General features: G+C 41.0%; 1 protein-coding gene across 1 annotated transcript in view; it reads left to right on the forward strand.

Annotated features, from left to right (window-relative positions):
- LOC118576607 (ATP-binding cassette sub-family A member 3-like) overlaps nucleotides 1–18,327 on the forward strand; it is a 97,317-nt gene extending 78,990 nt beyond the window's left edge. The window contains exons 23-30 of the mRNA XM_036176812.1: nucleotides 2,091–2,269; nucleotides 6,130–6,255; nucleotides 6,465–6,659; nucleotides 11,192–11,379; nucleotides 12,073–12,243; nucleotides 12,576–12,766; nucleotides 17,718–17,791; nucleotides 18,181–18,327. Coding sequence (XP_036032705.1) covers nucleotides 2,091–2,269; nucleotides 6,130–6,255; nucleotides 6,465–6,659; nucleotides 11,192–11,379; nucleotides 12,073–12,243; nucleotides 12,576–12,766; nucleotides 17,718–17,791; nucleotides 18,181–18,327 — 1,271 coding nt within the window. The remainder of the gene's footprint in view (nucleotides 1–2,090; nucleotides 2,270–6,129; nucleotides 6,256–6,464; nucleotides 6,660–11,191; nucleotides 11,380–12,072; nucleotides 12,244–12,575; nucleotides 12,767–17,717; nucleotides 17,792–18,180) is intronic.
- The last annotated feature ends 263 nt before the right edge of the window (nucleotides 18,328–18,590 follow it).

Here is an 18,590-nt window from a genome sequence, read left to right on the forward strand (position 1 = left end):
ACTTTCACACTCCTGGGGACATGGAAAGATGGAAAGCAAGTGCACCTAGAAAACATAAGCCAGACTCTAGATGTCACACTAAATGTGGGTTTGTGGGACAGGAGAAAATAGAAGCAGTTGTGCCCCAAATTCCAGTCATGCCAAGAAAGTTTAAAGGATGGAGCCAGAGGGGAAGTGAGAGAAGAGCGGGAGTCTGTGAAAAGTCCGGAGAAAGATACAGGTGACATTATCAGCCCCATTTCCAATATCTTGCCCCAGAATACAGCAGACAGTGTAAGAATAAGTGTGAATGGAAGCACAGTAGGTGTGTAGCAAAGAAGTCAGATCATCCATCGATTCAGAAGAGTTAGGAAGTTGAAGTCCAATTTGAGAGCAACAAATGGAAAAGTAAGTTCACAGTGCTGGCCAGAGGGTTAGTGCTCTTCTTTGAAAAGAATTAATAGAACAAGAAGTCTGGGGATCAGAGGAGACACATATGATCTGAGCAGTTGTAGCCACCAGCTACACCAAGTTCATGTTTTCTGCAGGATTATCCAAAAGCAGCAGAACGCATGTTTTTCATGTGTGTGCATAGAATGCTCACCAATGCAGACCACAGAACAGTTCTCTTTAGTGCTTGTAAAAGCTTTCTCTCTCTCTCTCTCTCTCTCTCTCTCTCTCTCTCTCTCTCTCTCTCTCTCTCTCTCGTATGTGTGTGTGTGTGTGTGTGTGTGTGTGTGTGTGTGCCTATTTTATATTATTTAATGTCCCCAAGTTCCATCGAGGTTGTAACAAGTGACAAGAGTTCATCCTTTTATATGGTTGAGTAGTACCCCAGCTTGTATATTATTGGTAGCATGTTTTTCCTGGTCTTCAGGAGATAGACATTATATTTTTCATTCCTTGGCCATTGTTAATGTTGCAATAAGCACAGAAATACAGATGTCTCTTAGATTCCATTTCCTTTGGATATAAACATGGTACTGTTGCTACTAAGTCTTGGAAATTTTACAACTAACTTTTTGAGGACCTTCATACATTTTTCATTTTCTATGCCAATTCACATCCAACCAATAGTCACCTCTACTTTGCCTCTATATTATCATAAGCCCTTGATATCTTTACTCTTTTTGATCATAAGGAATGAGGTAATACTATTGTGTTTTCAAGCTATACATCTCTCATGATTAGTGATGTTGATTATAGGGAAGAAAAGAAAAGAAATTTTATATTTTAGCTGTGTTCTCCCATCCCTCTGCTCACACCCACTCATTTGTGCTCTGTTGTTACGGCTGTTCTTTGGGTCTCTTGGTTACTGGCTGTGCTCTGATTTAAGTGTAGCAACTGCCTTGGTCCCTTGTCTAGAAAAATCACTTGATATAGAATATAATTAGCATAAAATGCCACTGATCTGGCTGGACCAAGGGATTTTTTTTTCTCATACTATAGCAGATTCCTCCTGGAGTGGTACTTAAGCCACATGGGAGGAGATGGAGTGATGGTATACCTGACAGCTAGCTCTCTTTGAAATCAATCCAGGTTGGCTCTGCCCACCTCTTCTGGGAGCAGAGAGAGCCAGCTAAGCTGAAGAATTGTGTTGGCTGGTAGTGTACTACTGCTGGCAGGTGTATTTCTCACTCAGTAAAATGACTCCATGGGACTCTGTTTTGCCTGCTTACTTCCATTTTATTCGACTCTCTGTGTGGTCCAACATTAAGTTTTCCTGCTAGGGTTCCCAGTAATTGAGAAAAGATTCAGAATTCCCAAAAGGCTCCTTAGAATGATAGGGAAACTAGGTATCTGCTCTCCACATTCTCTTTTGCCTGGGGATGTTTCTTCTGTGTGCTGCTATGCCATCCCATGGGAAGGGAATTGAGAAACATTCCATAGCAGTGCATTTCTCTAAATCAACTGATATGGAGTTTTATTCAGGCCCATGGAGCACATCTATGTCTCCTTATTTTCATATGTTTTGTGGGTTACAGCAAAGCATTTCTGCTAATAGCTGACAGTTGGTCTACTTATGAGGGGCATGAAAGCAGGGATCTCCCACTCCAGCACCTTGGCAACATCTCATTCTGTTAACTTTCTTTTGTTGTTTTTCTTGCCAGTAATGAAAATTTCCATATACAGTATGGACAAAAACGCAATTGGAAGGCACGTGACTGCCATGGCTGCCACAGGAGTGCTATACCTCCTCCTCATTTTCCTTCTGGAGCTTAGCATGTGGAATTTAAAAGCATTCATATATCGCTATGTATTTTTTGGAATCTATAAGATATTTAGTAAGGTAAGTAGCAGAATACAGACCTTAGATATCCATTTTAAAATATATTTTTATTTTTTATTCAAAAAAGTTTTTTATACCATATATTCTTATCATTGTCTCCCCCAACTCCTCCCAGATCCTCCCCACCCACCCAACTCCATGCCCTTTCTTTCTCCCTCTCTTTAGAAAACAAACAGCCAAAGAAACAAACCAGAATAGAAAAAAAAAGTAGAAACACAGACACACAGCCCATAAAATCACAAAATCGGAAGCTCTATTATACAAGCAAAAGGCTAGTAAGACAAAATATGCCCGAACAAAGCAATATGAGATTTAAAAAAAAAATTGTGCTGGTCATCTACTGCTGGGCCTGAGGGCCTGCCCTTAAGAGTGATTTATAAACCCAGTGAGACTCTATTGGAGAAAACTAATTTTTCCTTTTTCAAGTGGATGTCAGTTGGAGATAGCTTCTTGGTTAGAGATGGGAGATCTCATCCACTTCCCCCTCTCAGTGCTGGGATGCTGTCTCACTTGAAACTGTGCAGGCCCTGTGCATGCTGCCACAGTCTCTGAGTTCATATGTGCGACCATCCTGTTGTGTCTAGACGGCCGTGTTTCCTTGGTGTCATCCACCCCCTCTGCCTCTTCCAATCTTTGTGCCTCCTCTTCCACACAGCTCCCTGTCTTAGTCTTAGTGTTCTATTGCTGTGAAGAGATACCATGACCACAGCAACTCCTTAATTGGGGCTAGATTACAGTTCAGAGGTTCATGCCATTATCATCATGGTGGGACACAGCAGGGTGCAGGCAGACATAGTGCTGGAGAAGTAGCTGAGAGTCCTATATTTTGTAGGCAACAGGAAGTGGTGTGAGACACTGGGCAGTAGCTTGAGCATATATGAGACCTCAAAGCCCACCCCCACGCCCACAGTGACACACTTCTTCCAACAAGACCACACCTACTCCAATAAGGCCACACACACCTCCTGATAGTGCCATTCCCAATGAACTTATGGGAGCCAATTACATTCAAACTACCACAGGGGCCATTCCTACTCAAACCATCATATTCCCTGAGCCCCTAGGAGAGGGGTTTGATGAAGACATTCTATTTAGGACTGACTGTTTCAAAATCTCTTACTCTGTACATTGTCTAGTTGTGAATTGGAGGTAATTCTTAAAATGAAAAGCACATACATACATACATACACACATACATGCATACATACATACATACATATATACATACATACATATGCTTAACTATCATCATTATGACCCAAACATCTGATAGAACAACTTGAGGAGTTTGCTCATGGCTTCCAAGGCTTCACTCATGGTTGCTGGGCAGCACATCATGGAAGCAGGAGTGTATGGCTGAGGAGATTTTCACCCCAAGACCAATAAGCACAGAGTGAAACAAAAGGAGGGCCAAGGACAAGGTGCTCCCAAAGACCTACTTCCTCCACCTCAGTTCTACCCCTTGGTTCCCAAGTAATGCCATGCCCTGGGGACCAAGTATTGGTGGAAGTATTAAGGCAACTCCATGTAGTTAAAAGGGACATTTATTTTGGGGTTTTACTTACAACAAGTAAAGGGATAGGTTACAGGGCCCGGGAGAGGTGAAGTGCAGTCCAGTGGTGTTCTCCAGAGAACTCTGCTCCATCTAAACAGCCAACATCCAGTATTACCAGGACCAAGAGAGCTGGCACAGGTCTTAAGGGCTCCTGTCTTGGCCCCGCCTCAGGGGCAGGCCGTAGGTAGACATCATAGTTACTGGAAGCCTCACTTGGGGTAGTACTTCCAGGTCAAAGCTGGAAAAGCTACCCACTACAACCAAACCAGTGGAAAGCATTTCATACTCAAATCGTAACAGTGGATCAAGGAAATCAATCTCTGTTGACTGACATGAGTCAGAGGTCTACATAAAATGTTAATTTGTGATTTTATTGTAATTTTAATACATTCATTATTGTTGAAATTTTCCCTTTGAATAATCTGTATGATAGGTGCACATTTCCTCCCCAGTCTGCCCATTTTTCCCAGTTTGGCTCTGGCTATTGTAAAAGCTCCCAGGTTGCCAGTCCACAGAATACATATTCCAGAGAAAGGCTGTGTGATAGGTATTCCCATCATGCACCATGCCCTAGACTTATGTATAGGGCTTGTTAAACTATAAATTGCTGCTCTATACCTCCTGTGTTTCTGACGTAGTCAATTTAGGGTATGCCTTGAAAATTTGCATATGTAGCATGTCCCCCAGTGATTCCACTGCTGCTCATAGCAATGAATATTGGGATAAAGTGAGGTATAGAAGGCAGGAGTTTCCAGGCTGTGTTGTATAGGTTGGACAGACTCCAAAACACAGACTCAGCCTTGCGACACTCATCTACAGAATGAAGGAAGAATTACCTTAATGGTGGGTCATAGCCTCAGGACTAGGGAATCAGGCCAGATCAGCATATAGCTGGCCAACAGTAGAAATATTGCTCCTTGGGAGTAAAACCTGATGCTCAATTCCAGGGTTGTAATACATTTGAAAGTTATCCCTCAAGTGCCACTGTTGCTCAATGTAACAATGAATGCTGGACAGGACTCCTTAGATGTCTGGGAGGAACAAGCAGATCCCAGGTCTTGGAGAAGAGGTAAAAGGAGAAATCTGTAGGTATTCCAAAGAAAGGGCCCCAGGATGGGAACCAAATCAGACCAGACAAATGCCAGTCATGGAAAAAAGGTTTTTGATAAAAGGAAGTATGAAATGCTGCCAAACTAAGTTCTGGCAATTGTGTAATACTTAAAGGAGTAAATTCAAGGCACTGGGCGAGGGTGGGGTGTGTGTGTGGTCAACTCAGGCAATGAAGTCTATTCAAAGAACTGCAAATGGATTCCACAGGTCAAGGCCTGAGTGCAGGTAGCCTGTCAATGATGACAGAGTAAGTTGGGGAAATTCTCACAAGTGCTAGGAGGACACAGGACTGTCTTGAGACATTAGAAGGTGATCAGAGGAAGAATTTTTTGTTGTTTGTTTACAATTGATTTTTGTATATTTGATATTTGTTAGAAATTTGTAGTTTCTCCCCCACCTACTCTTTTTTATTTTATTTTATTTTACTTCATTAGCCCTGCTAGGGCCTCACTGCAAACTTTTAGTTAAGTCAAATATGTTTCAAGATAAGAAGTTTATCACTTGAAATGAAATAGATGCATGGGCTGGCCCTTCAAGCTCCCCTTACCCTGCATGGGCGGGGGATGGGGAGGTGTGCCCTTTCCTCCCTCTCTGTTCCCTGCTGTGAGAAGACTGCTGAGCTTCTGTTTATGGATTTCACCTCAGCCATTTCATACACTGAACTGTCCCCTAATTCTCATTTTCTCTGAGAAAAGACTGAAATGTTTGAATAAAAGGAAACATTTAATTTTGCTTACAGTTTCAGAGGGTTAGAGTCCCTAATGGCAAAGCAAAGGGAGAGAGCTGAGAGTGTACATCTTGATCCCCAACCACAAGGCAGGGGAGAGGTGGGGGAAGAGGGAAGGAGGGAGGGAGGGAGAGAGAGAGAACTGAAAACAATATTTCACTGATGTTCATCTATACTTTATAATTAGCAAACAGCTTTTTAACCACAATCATTGGTATTTGCTGTAACTGCAGTTTTTGTGATGTCTGCTTTGAGAGCACTCTGCTTGCTCATGCAGGAAGCCTAATTTCTAAGCTTTGGAAATGGGAAATAAGTTTTTACCAGAGAGCTGTGGTCATATGCAGGAAGTCTCTTGACTTTTGTTTTGACACTCTGAAATAATCCTCCAGTTTAACATCCATAAATTCATCCAGTGTAGACCAGATGCTCAAACGGTACTCACCGTCTACTCTCGTCTTCATAATACAGGCTAGAGTGTCCAAGGAGTTATCTGGGAAATCTGAAGATGAAGATGTACAAAATGAAAGGGAGACTATCCTGAAGTATCCCCAGAAGGCACTGAATTCTACTGTGTTCATAAAAGAGCTCATAAAGGTAATGTCTTTCAGTGGCCAGCATGTGGCTCCATTCCCTAAGATGAGCATCCAGGGCTCACTGTGGGCCTTTGGGATCTATGGCTGTTCTCTAAGTAGGGTTCTTATGAAACTGTCTGAAGTTCTGTGGTCTGTAAAGGTTTGAAACGTTGTGTTTGACCCATCCAAATACATGGTTTCCATGTATTTTGTGTTTTCTTTGTTTTTAAGATATATTTTAAAATACCACCCACTCTGGCTGTGAGAAATATCTCTGTCACCATTCAAAAGGAGGAGTGTTTTGGATTGCTTGGACTAAATGGAGCTGGAAAAACTACTACCTTTGAAATTCTGACTGGAGAAGAGATTGCTACATCTGGGGATGTGTTCATTGAAGGCTACAGCATCACCAAAAATATCCGAAAGGTATGCTAGTATGCAGTCTGAAGGTGAGAAGCATGATGACTTAGGGGTGCGGGGCGGGGGACAAATGGTAGGAGACCCCAGAGAGGAACTGTGACAGGTGTTGAGATGACTCTGCATTCCATCAGGCGCTTCTGGGAAGAGAAGTAAAATGTAAGGCGACACATGGGGGTATGTAGGGCAGTGTCACCTTGAGAGCTGAGTCACAAGTACCCTCTGAGTGAGTCACAACCTCTCTTAGCAGCAACATCAACACACCACACAATGTACTTGGTGTGTGGGACCTGACAGACTCGGAGTCTCCAGCCTAGGATTCAAGAAGAAAATGGAGGTTCCCAGTCCAACCCTAATAATTAAAACTCTGAACCAGATGTGTGTAGTGGCACATGCTTTTAATGCCAGCACTCAGGAGGCAGAGGTATGTGGCTCTCTAGAGTTCTAGGCCAGCCTTGTCTACACAGTGAGACCCTGTCTCGGGGAAAAAAACAAAACAAAACAAAACAAAAACAAAAACAAAAACAAAAAACAAAAAAAAACTGAACTGGAAACCATCTGACACCCCAAATTAAGGCACTGAAAAAGTGAAAACAGCGAATCACCACAAAGTCCCAGGGCAGGATCAAGGAGGTGGTTCAAGTGCGCAATGTCCAAGCCTGACAATCTGAGTTTGGATATCCAGGGCCGGCATAAAAGCCAGATGCAGTAGGACACTCACATGTAATCCCAGCATTCCTCCGGCAAGAAGGCAGAGAAAGGAGAATGGCAGCTAGTTGAGTGTACACAGTGGTAAATATCAAGAAACACATCCTCAAATACGGTAGAAGTTGTCCTCTGACCTCATGTGAGTTCCCATACTCAGATCAATGTGAGCACATAGACACATTAGACATCCACACACACCCAGACCCAGACAAAACAACTTCAGAGTAGAAATTCCAGGGTGGCTATAATAGTGGAATAAAAAGGACTGAACCTTTAATGATGAATTACTGAAAGCTCAGGCAGAGCACACCTTCAGCTCTTCAGCAGGCAAGCACACAAACCTTCAACAGGGAGCTGGTCATCGGGCTGGCACATCTGGCTGGCCCACACTTCTGTGAATTTTATCTCCTCCAACTCAACCAGGTTCTTAGTGTGACTGACAGAGAAAAATCCCTTGGACAACCTGCAGGAGGAAAGGAAACAGGAACCAATACACAGAGCGTTCTGTCCTTAAGAAGTCTGCACGTAGGAGGAGTTGTTTAACCAGAGCCTGAAAGAGCAAGGTGAAGGAAACGCTCAAATCCAGCAAGCTCCAGCCATTAATCCCACCAAATGGAAGAGGGAAAATCGAGATTCACCTACTTAAACCACGTTAACTGATAAAGCTACAACTTCAAGCATTGTAGTCAACATAATCAGAGAGAATAGACACCCTTGCCTTGTTCCTGATTGTAGGATTTGGTGGATTTTTTTGTTTTTCGAAGAATGCACCTCTAATAGGAGAAATAATCCATGCCTATCTTAGACATATGACCTAGCTCTCCAATTAGAAAAGAACTCCGCTGAGGTTATTTCCTGACTCCCTTCATTATTATGCAGTTGTATTTAACATTTAGTGAAAAATTAATATGAACCAAGAAACTTGAGAGTACTTAAAGTACATTATTGTGCTGAATACAACACCGATTGAAGGAGCGGGTGTATAAATAGCTACCACTGCAGATGAGTCTTCTAATTCATAGTGCTTCAGCTGCAGTTCGTCAGGGTTAAACCAGCCTCTATGGTCATCGTAACTGTGGCACAGTTCACTTTTAGAGTTGTGTCTGGTCTTGTGCACACCGGTGCGGGGTGAGTGTTTCCTGTTGCTGCACCAAAGCTTGTTCAGTTTCTCTCCTTGCAGGTCTAAGAGTGTTCATGGACTGTTACTTTAAGTTCTCTTTTATGTTTGGAATTTTTCAAAATAAAATGGTGGGAAACATTTACGGCAGTCTCTTATTTTCTTCAAGTGATCAACATAGCTCTTCTGGATATGCTAATTTCAGTATCAGATATATATTTTTCTGAGTGCCCACTACTTTGTTGTATGCCATTTGTAATTGCTTATTAATTTGTATACTCAAATATATATATATAAATTTCTGTTACAATGTTTTTAAAACATAATGTTCAGGAGTAATTTAAGATCTCAAACAAACAAGGAAATTTGGTTTACTAGGAAGATAATTTTTTTTTTTATTTCAGAACATTTTAAACTAAATTTGTGTTTCAGGATTCTCTGGGACTTGTTAGACAATGTGAGAGGAAATGTGAAGGCCATGTGTGGGGTTCGCTCAGTGCCCAGAGGCTGCAATGGGTCGATTTCCTTCCATTTAGCTTTTCCAGGATGAGTCAGGATGTGGATAAACCTAACCTGGTCGTTGTCAACACCTCCAGATACTGTCAGAAACATGTACAGTGTAGGCTCATCCTCTGTGTCCAGATACTTTGGAATCCCTGATTAACATGTTTTCATTTTTCAAATATCTTAGCTTTTTCCTATGTGTATCAATTATAAAATTTCTATTTCTCCAGATCTTTAAATGCTTTTAGAGAGAACACAGCTTTGACATTACAATTATTTCTCAGTATTCTTGACCTCTTAAAATGTTGACCTGTCAATTAGTTTCCTTTTCAGGTCTTTCATATTTTAAAAGATTTCTGTTGTTGTGGGGGTTTTTTGTTTTATTTTGGTTTGGTTTTTTTAGACAGGTTCTCACTATGTACTTCTGGTTGGCCTGCAGCTCACTATGAAGATTATGCTGGTTCTGAACTCACAGAGATCTTCCTGCCTCTGCCTCCCAAGTTCTGGGACTAAAGGATGCACCACCACCACACCCAGAACTGCATTATTTCTTTATTTAGTCATAAACCTAGCTCTGAAAACAGGTTCATCACACAGATTCATGAGCCTGTTGATGAAAACTGTATTTAATCTTCCGTCTTCCTCCTTGTTCCTCCTGCCTCTTCCTTGTCAGCATACCCTACGGGCCTATACTACTACAAATGGCCATTAGTCCTAGACCACCATACACCTGAACTTCATTTGTCCATTCCTAAAGACATGATTTTCTAAAAATATACTTGGTTTCAGTTTTAATTCTGTTTCATTATAGTTACAGCTTTCTAGTGCTTTAAGTGAGATATTAAAACATGTCTTACATAGATAGCATCATTCAGTGTTTTTCCCCAAAGAATTAACCCACAGACTTAAGCCCTGAGTTTAAACAAATTAGTACGTATTCCTTCCATAGCTTTTGAGTTGACTTTTCAGTCATTTAGCTTATTTGTTTCTTCTCTGTGTCTGAAAGTAGCCCTTTCACTGAAGCTCACAATGCTTAAAATGTTTCAGAAATTGCACTCAATTCCCTTAACCCACGAGTTAGGATTGTTCTTTGAGAACTTTGATAGTTCCAAAATACAGAGATTCTAAAACTATTGAATAGTCTTCCAATAAAATAAATATTTGAACTTTACTGTTGACTTTTAATTGCACAGTGGGTAAATGTTCTATCTTTAGGTAATTTGTTTTCTGTAGTGTATTTTGTATTTTAGTCTATGACTAACATGTCTAAAATAAGAGCTAGGATCCCAACTACACTTACTTGTATTTTAGAAAATGCTCAAAAACCCAAATTACACATAAGAGAATGATTAAGGACTCCACTGAAGTGATTATTTGTATTATTCTATTTTTAAATAAAACTCAGGAGTCAGGTATTGGGGTAAAAACCTGATTGACCAGAGAAGCAGCTGGTAAGTGAACAGTGACCTCCTCTCTCTCTCCCTCTTTGATCCAAAGGGGTCCACACATCTTTCTAAGGCCTCCCTACTCTTTCTTTGTCTCTCTATATGTTCTGAGTCCTCCAAAACCTCTATGGCTAATTCTGGTCAGCTAGTAGCCAGCTCTGCCCTTTGATTAAAGGTAAACTTTATTGTCAGTCTCAGGAGTGTTGGAATGTGATCAAAATATCCCACAACACTTCACTCATCCATTTACCATCACAACTAAGAAGTCAGGATCTTACTAAACCTAACCTAGACATTGCTAATCATCCTCTAACCCCTATAGCAGGCTTCACTCTTGATATCCTGGTGTTGCCTTGGGACAGAACAAATGAAGGTTTAATTAATGAAAAAGTCCCAAGTTTCAAAAGCATCCCTTTACTTGAGGGTAGACTTCATACCGCTGATTATAAAGACTATATAGGTTGAGCAATGGAAGACCAGCCTCCTCCAGGCAAATATACTTCTATGGCTCTAGCTCTAATGTTAGCTTCTAAGAGTTATCCTGGGCACATGTACCTTCATGCATGAAGTTCTTCATGCATTAGAGTTCTAATACATGCAGTCACCCCCAGCCGTAGTGATTCTGTGACCACTGGAAGACACACAATTCTTTGCTAGAAGTGCATCAATTTGTCCTAGGGCCACAGGCCAGGAAACTTATTTTCTCCATATTCACTGTGTGATGCTCAGTGTAGTAGTTATCTCTGTCAATATTCTCTTATTTTTAGGTTAGGTCAAAAATTGGCTATTGTCCACAATTTGATGCGTTGCTGGATTACATGACCTCTCGGGAGATATTGACCATGTATGCCAGAGTGTGGGGGGTTCCAGAGAAGGATATTAGACCCTATGTGGACAACTTGTTGGAAATGCTGTACCTGCGACCACAAGCTGAGAAGTTTATTTACACTTTGAGGTGAGATCACATGCTGGTGCTCCCATTGCAGCAGTATTCTGACACCTTTCATGTTTGGAATGAATTGCCAACAGTCTAACCAAGCTCCATAACAGACAGGCAAAGACTGGGGTACTCAAGTGTTCTGCAATGAAGCATACCTTAGGAGCATTGCACCTTTGCTTTGTAGAGATAAACTCACAAACCTGGTCCACTTTGAATTCTAGCCAGTGAACTAGAAAAAAATGTGTCTCTCTTCCTGTCTGCTGTGGCTCTTTATCTCCTCATCAAGGACAACGATGATGTTCTCTGTATTGTTCTGCCTGGCCGCCAGGTAGCTTATATGTTAGGAAAATTCCAAGGAACTGCAAGAATAAGAGTTTAACTGATAGTATAGCTAAAAACAAATTGGACAAAAAAGGGGCATCTTTCTGCATTGCAGATGAAAGTGAATTGCTGTGTCCAGTTGGGTTTGGTCTCATGTCCTAGTACAGTTACATGTAATCAGCACTTTTTAATGTTTTTTAGCAAATGTACTCAGTCCTGAAATCTTAGCAGGTTTTTTTCCTGTAAATAAAATCTGAGTGTTAATTACATGTGTTACCTACTAAATTACTGTTTATAATATGTACAATATTATATATAACATAATACTGTATATAATCAATGAAAAGCTATATGTGCTTCTGCTCCTGCTCTCCCTTGACTCTGAAGTGGAGGAAACAAACGTAGGCTGAGTGCCGCTATTGCCATAATGGGAAAGTCGTCAGTCGTCTTCCTGGATGAGCCGTCCACTGGCATGGACCCCTTAGCCCGGCGCATGCTCTGGAACACAGTGATACGGACACGAGAGAGTGGCAAGGTCATCGTCATAACCTCTCACAGGTGTGGCTCACATGGGGTGGGGCAGAAGTCTATGACTATGAAAGGGAAATCTCCGGGGCCAGGAATAGTGTATAGAAAATGTGAGCTTCTTATGGATGGAATCCTAAGGAATATCTGAATATATAAGGGAAGGATGTTCGTGATATTTATGTTCCATTTCAAAACTTGGTCGTCTACTGTTTTGAGTTTTGAAATGCCTCTGTTCCCTATGGCCCTGATAATAGGCAAATGAAAATCATCCCTTCAGAGAGGATCACAAAATATTGGGTATTAGAATACCCTCCCACAGAGATCATTTGGCCTTATGTCCTTCTGGCATCTTGTTTTTCTAGTATGGAGGAGTGTGAAGCTCTCTGTACCAGGCTGGCCATCATGGTGCAGGGAAAGTTCATGTGCCTGGGTAGCCTTCAGCATCTCAAGAACAAATTTGGCAGTGTTTACACCATGAATATCAAGTTCAAAAGTGGCACTGATGACAGAGTAATAGAGGATTTTAAAACCTTTGTTACCAACGTTTTCCCAGGTAAGTCAGGTCAGGTTAACTTTGCCGGTTAAGTCATATCTGTTGTCCCACCACCTCCATGCTGTGTGTCTCTAACAGTAGTTTCTCATGAGCTTCTGGTGTGTCTGACACCCAATAATGAGGTCTTTTGTGTTTGGGGGGGGGGAACAGATAGATGTTCATGCCTGTATCTGTATCTGTTCACGCAAAGAGTTCAAGAAAAATGGTATTTGTTAATCTCTTGTGTGGATGAATCAGATAGTTATCCATATGAGCGGGCAGATGATTTACTATCTGAAGTCATAGTTTGAAGGTTTGAGTTTTGTTTTGTTTTCTTTTTTTTTAAGCAAAATTCCTATCCCATATCAGTCTGCTAGGACCGACTCCAATAGCAAACCACCACAGAATGAGGAGCTTCAACAGCATGTATTTTCTCACAGCTTTGGAGGTCAGCAGTCCAAGATCAAGCTGCCAGCAGCTTCCTCTGAGTCCTTTCTGCCTCACATTGCAGACACCCTCTCTCCCACTTTATTCTCATGGGTTGGTTTCCGTAGTTTTGCATTGCCCTGGTGCCCTGGTGCCTAGTTTTGTTTTGTTTTCCCAAAAGGACACCAGCCACAGTGGATTAGTAATGTCACACTTATAAACCCATTTAAACTCAATTACCTCCATAAAGACCCTATCTCCAAAGTCTCCTGGGGAGTTAGGACTTCAATGTATGCATTTTGAAAGAGATAAAATTTCAGGCCATAACATAATCTAGAAAAATATTAAGTTCTTTTGGTCTTGTAATAAAAATTGTAACTCTGACCTTTTGTTGTCTCAGTCAGGATATGGTTTTGAATTGCAAATGAGTATGGTTTCTTCCCTCTCAAGCATTCTGTTTCTGATGTTGGTTGGTCTTAAAAATCTGATAACTCAATGATGCCAAGAAATTTATTTTATAAATGTTATGACTCTAATTCAATATTCATTTGAGAAGAAAAATTAAAAAGAATTCTGTTTCTGTATGTTAAATCCAGCAAGATTCTGCCTGCTGGTCACAGGGTATGGCACAGACAGCCATAGGCTGTCCTTGCTCTCTGTTTCTCATGTCTCCCTCCCAAATTTAAAGCACATTCCTAGCAGGATTTTAACATTAGTGGGTTTTTTTCTTCATTTCTACCTTATTGGGCTGAGCAAAACATAGCAGAAATTCCTCTGGAGTTAAGCTAAAGATTTGGAATTTTATAGTCTAAAGCAATAGGAAACGACACAGGAGAAATTGGGATCACCAAGTAAATGAATAGTAGAGCAGATGTGGGGAATAGATGTGTGGAGAAATCATCACCTCAGCATTGGTCATGGTGATAACAATGCGGTAAGAACATGCAGGTGCATATCTCCAAAAAGGTAAATAGCTGCTGTGTGTTCATTTGGCAAACATTTTTTGAGTACTCATTTTATCAAAGTTTTATTTTCTGTGGTGCCTTGTGATCCCAGAAATTCATTGACTGTCTGATGTTCTGCAGGAGGAATACCAAATACTAACTCCCATTAAGGATGTGGACACACATATCTTATAGGAATGTGGGTTTGAGAAAGGTCTTAAGTGTAAGGTGTCATTTCCCAGTCCTTCCCTATATTATTCTTGAGCAAATAGCTATTATATAGGACAACAAAGGAGGGAACTGATGTTGAATATACACATAGATATTAACCCTTAAAAATGAGAAATAAACATTAGCCAAAGGGCAGTTTCAATAAGCATTTTTGTTTGTTTGTTTGTTTGTTTGTTTGTTTGTTTCAAGACAGGGTTTCTTTGTGCAGCTTTGTGCCTTTCCTGGAACTCACTCTGTATCCCAGTCTGGCCTCAAACACAAAGATCCGCCTGCCTCTGCCTCCCGAGTGCTGGGATTAAAGGCATGCACCACCACCGCCCAGCTCAATAAGCATTTCTAAAAGGGGTTACCACAAGAAAGCAGATATTTCTAGCATATAAATTTTATATAATATCAAGGAAATTATATGGCCATATATTCATTTTGTAAAAAAGTCGCAAATAGGATGATTCTCTGAAAAGCAATGTGGGTAAAATTAAACTAGAATCTTGTAAAATTACAACAAAAGGTTTCAATGCAATAAAAGGCTCAAAAATAAAAGTAGAATATTCCCTCTTAGCCCCAAAGATGAAAGATTAATTAAAAAAGGAAGGAAAACATAAAAGAAACGAAACAGGAAAGTAAGCTATAAGAAAATATAAATCCTAGAAGCTAACGGCCGTGTGATGGCTGGGATCTGAGGTGATACCTTGGGCTGCCTCTGGGGAGTATGTGCTGAGAGGGCCACATAAAGGCAGGACCTTCAAAGTGGACAAAAGTCAATCCTTAGCAGCATCTTCTGACTCCGAGCAGAAGCCAACACAGCTCTGCTCTGGAGGAAAGCCTTCCTTAGCTGGGTTTGGAAGGGAAGGAGACTCAGAAGAGCACATGGCAGAGCTACCTCGCTGGTGTCTGTTATTTAATAGATCCCGGAAGACTCTCAGCTGAGAAGCTGCGAGCATTATTCTGTCCTCCTCCATTCCTTACATTCCTAAACTACAGGGCAACTCATCTCCCATAAGCACAAAGAGTTGGAAAGCTTGTGGTTGTTCTCCACAGAAAAACGCTGCTAGTGCAAAGTAGAAGCATAACACGATGGAAGCGCGTACGGTGCTATAGAACAGAAAAAGACGACCTCACAGTGTGAGCCTAACAGGCCACAAGTCGGAGAGCTACCAGGAAAGAATAACCGAGAAATTGCTTGACCAATAGAAGGCTCTACAGCCAACAGCATTAGAGAGCATTTTCTTAGCAAAGTTTCATGATATGTAACTAAAGAGCAAACAATATGCAGTGTGCAAAAGGGATGGAGATTGTAGAAAAGAACAATAGGAAAAAGGCAAAGAAGTGTACGTGCACATTTGTGAGAAAGTAGAGTAAGGTGACGCCAAGCCGGTGGAAGCCAGTCACAAAGGGGCGTGAAGTCAGCAGAAAAGAAGCAGTACTGAAACTTGTCAGCCGTTGTCCTGAAGCCAAAGGAGGTAAGCCCAGCATGAGAAAGTCAACCAGGTATCGGAAAAACGGAGCGCCGAGGCATGTTCCAATGAAATCACTGCCCTTTGGTAATGGAGTACAGAGGTACAGCTCACTCTGTAGACTAAAAGCCAAGTCAGTGGCAGGCAGAAGTAGATTGCGTGTGTGTGTGTGTGTGTGTGTGTGTGTGTGTGTGTGTGTGTGTGTGTGTGTCTGGCTCTCTGATCATATATATATATATATATATGGACGCTGGAAGAAAACCTCAGATATCGTTCCTCACAAGCCACCCATCTCACCTACACATACATGCATATGTATGTTGTGTATATTTTTGTCCTATGGGTATGTGTACCTATACATTCAAGTATATGTGTATATATGATTGTGGAGGACAGAGGTCAATGTAGTCCTCAGGTCAATGAGGTCCTCAGTTGCTCTCTATATTTGGAGGCAGTGTCTTTCACTGAAGTAACTAGGAGTAACCTGTCTCTACCCTGCTAGGCTGGGGTTACAACATATGCTACCACTCCCAGCTTTGATGTGGGGACTGAGGACCTGAACTCAGGGCCTCATGCTGTGCAGCAAGCGTTTTACCCACTGAGCCATCTCACTGGGGATGGTGTTTTGTTTTTGTTGTATCTTTGACTGGTCTAGACCTCACCAAGTAGGCCAGGCTGGCTGGCCTGTGAATCCCAAGATCCGCCTGTCTCTACCTTCCCAGCATAAGAATTAGAAGCGAATGCCACCATACCTAGGATTTTATGTGGGTTCTGGGGCTCAAGTCTAGGTCCCCATGTTTATATGGCAAGCGCTTTACCAACTGAGCCATCTCCACAGCCTTTGACAAGAATGTTTTAAGATTTGACAGCATGCAATATATTTTTTATAACTTGGGAGGAAAATTGCAAAAAACAATTTTTAACCCCAAAATAATCTTAAAGACTCAGAGTCACAAAAACATTAACATAAACATGTCCCATAAGTCGTTTCTGAAAAATGTGCAAGTGAAAGATTTCAGCTCAAGTGAAAATGTTGGAGAAGCGTCTGCATAAGAACTAACAGTGAGTGTTGGCCTCGGTTTGTTAGGTAGTACACATCTGTAATTGAATTGTTATTATTTGACCTGAATGAGAGGTTTCCTGTATAATGATTTTAAATAATTAAGTTCTATGTTTAAAACAGTATATAATAAAAAGATTTGTGTGACAATACATCCTTTAGGTCTAATAGTAAAGAAAATCTAGCATCATTATAACTACATATGAGTTACTTTCAATTTTTAAACCAAGTCAACTTAATATACAAATACACAATTCAGATATAAACAAGTATTGTTCAAAGTCCATAAAGGATACTACTATTTTCATTGTGATTGTACTAGTGAATTCTTACACACTTGTAAAGCAAACTAAAAGGCTTTGGCGGTCTGTATGTAGTATGGGTATTTCCTTTCACGTGGCAGAGATATTGGATAATCACAAGAATTATTGTGGCAGTGTCTTCCCGCTCTCTGAAGCCACCATAGAAATATGCGCGGGCCGGAGTACATTGCCCCAGCCCACATTCTCAGCATTGGGTTAGCAGTAAAGTCTCATAATGTTAATTTTAGGAGGATGAGTATCTAACATTAGACATGTGAGTTGAAAAATATATGCCTAATAATTGCCATGTACTCCACATAATAATATGATTTCTTCAGTAATAAATCTTCTGAAAACATGAGCCATACTGTCTATGGTGGCTTGGATGAGAATATTCCCCATAAGGCGCATGTTTTTGAGTAAGTCCTATCCACTGATATATAGACCCATTAGTCTCTTCACTGTATATAATAATATCATGCCAATGAACTATTATTTTGGCAGTTTTAAATGAAATGTTGAAGAATACTCACCTCTCCTATTTTTCTGTCTTAGGTAGTAACTTGAAGCAAGAGAATCAAGGGATCCTTAATTACTACATTCCCAGCAAGGACAACAGCTGGGGAAAGGTGACCAGAAACAGTGCCCTTCTACCACTGCGTGTTAGGGGAAGACTAATAATGGGGTGCTAGGGTCCAGGCAGTGGAATCATGCCTGGCATTATGGTATCAGTAGTGCATTTGTGTTACTTTTCAGATACCTTTAGAATTTAGTAGTCTTTTATTTCTGCTCCTAAATTCTATGATTAGTCTATGTCCATCAAGAGAACTGAGACAGAGAACTGCCTGCTCTTAGTTTCTCAATTACTTATTTCTTCAGCTTTCCCCTCTCATCCTTCAGAGCCTTTGTCCTCTAATGTGAACCCAGTGGACACTGGGAGAGGAAGGAGAGACTTCTCTGGGTCGGAGTCTGGAGGAACTTGTCAATGGTGACTGCATGTTTTCTGTTGCTGTTCAAGGTATTTGACATTCTGGAGAAAGCTAAAGAGCAATACAATTTAGAAGACTATTCCATCAGTCAGATCACCCTGGAGCAAGTTTTCCTGACTTTTGCCAAACCAGATAACATAGAAAGTGGTTCTGCAAAAGCAAAATCGGTGCCTTGAGATTCAGTTCCAGCCAGTGATTATGATGTCTTTATTCGACTGTACTGGGGTCTGGAGAGGGACATGTGTGTGTATGTGTATATATATAAAACTTTGTGTAAATATATTTACAGAATAAAGATTTCCCTGCTGGAGAAAATTTATCCCCTTCATTATAGACTTAGTCACTTGTGTATCTAGCATGTACAAATTTAAGGGTATTGGTAAAATATCCTGTTTTCCCTCCTAGAAACATGAAAGAGCAGCATTTACCAGGGTGGAGA

Source organism: Onychomys torridus, chromosome 1, assembly GCF_903995425.1.
Source record: "Onychomys torridus chromosome 1, mOncTor1.1, whole genome shotgun sequence".
NCBI classification, from domain to species: domain Eukaryota; kingdom Metazoa; phylum Chordata; class Mammalia; order Rodentia; family Cricetidae; genus Onychomys; species Onychomys torridus.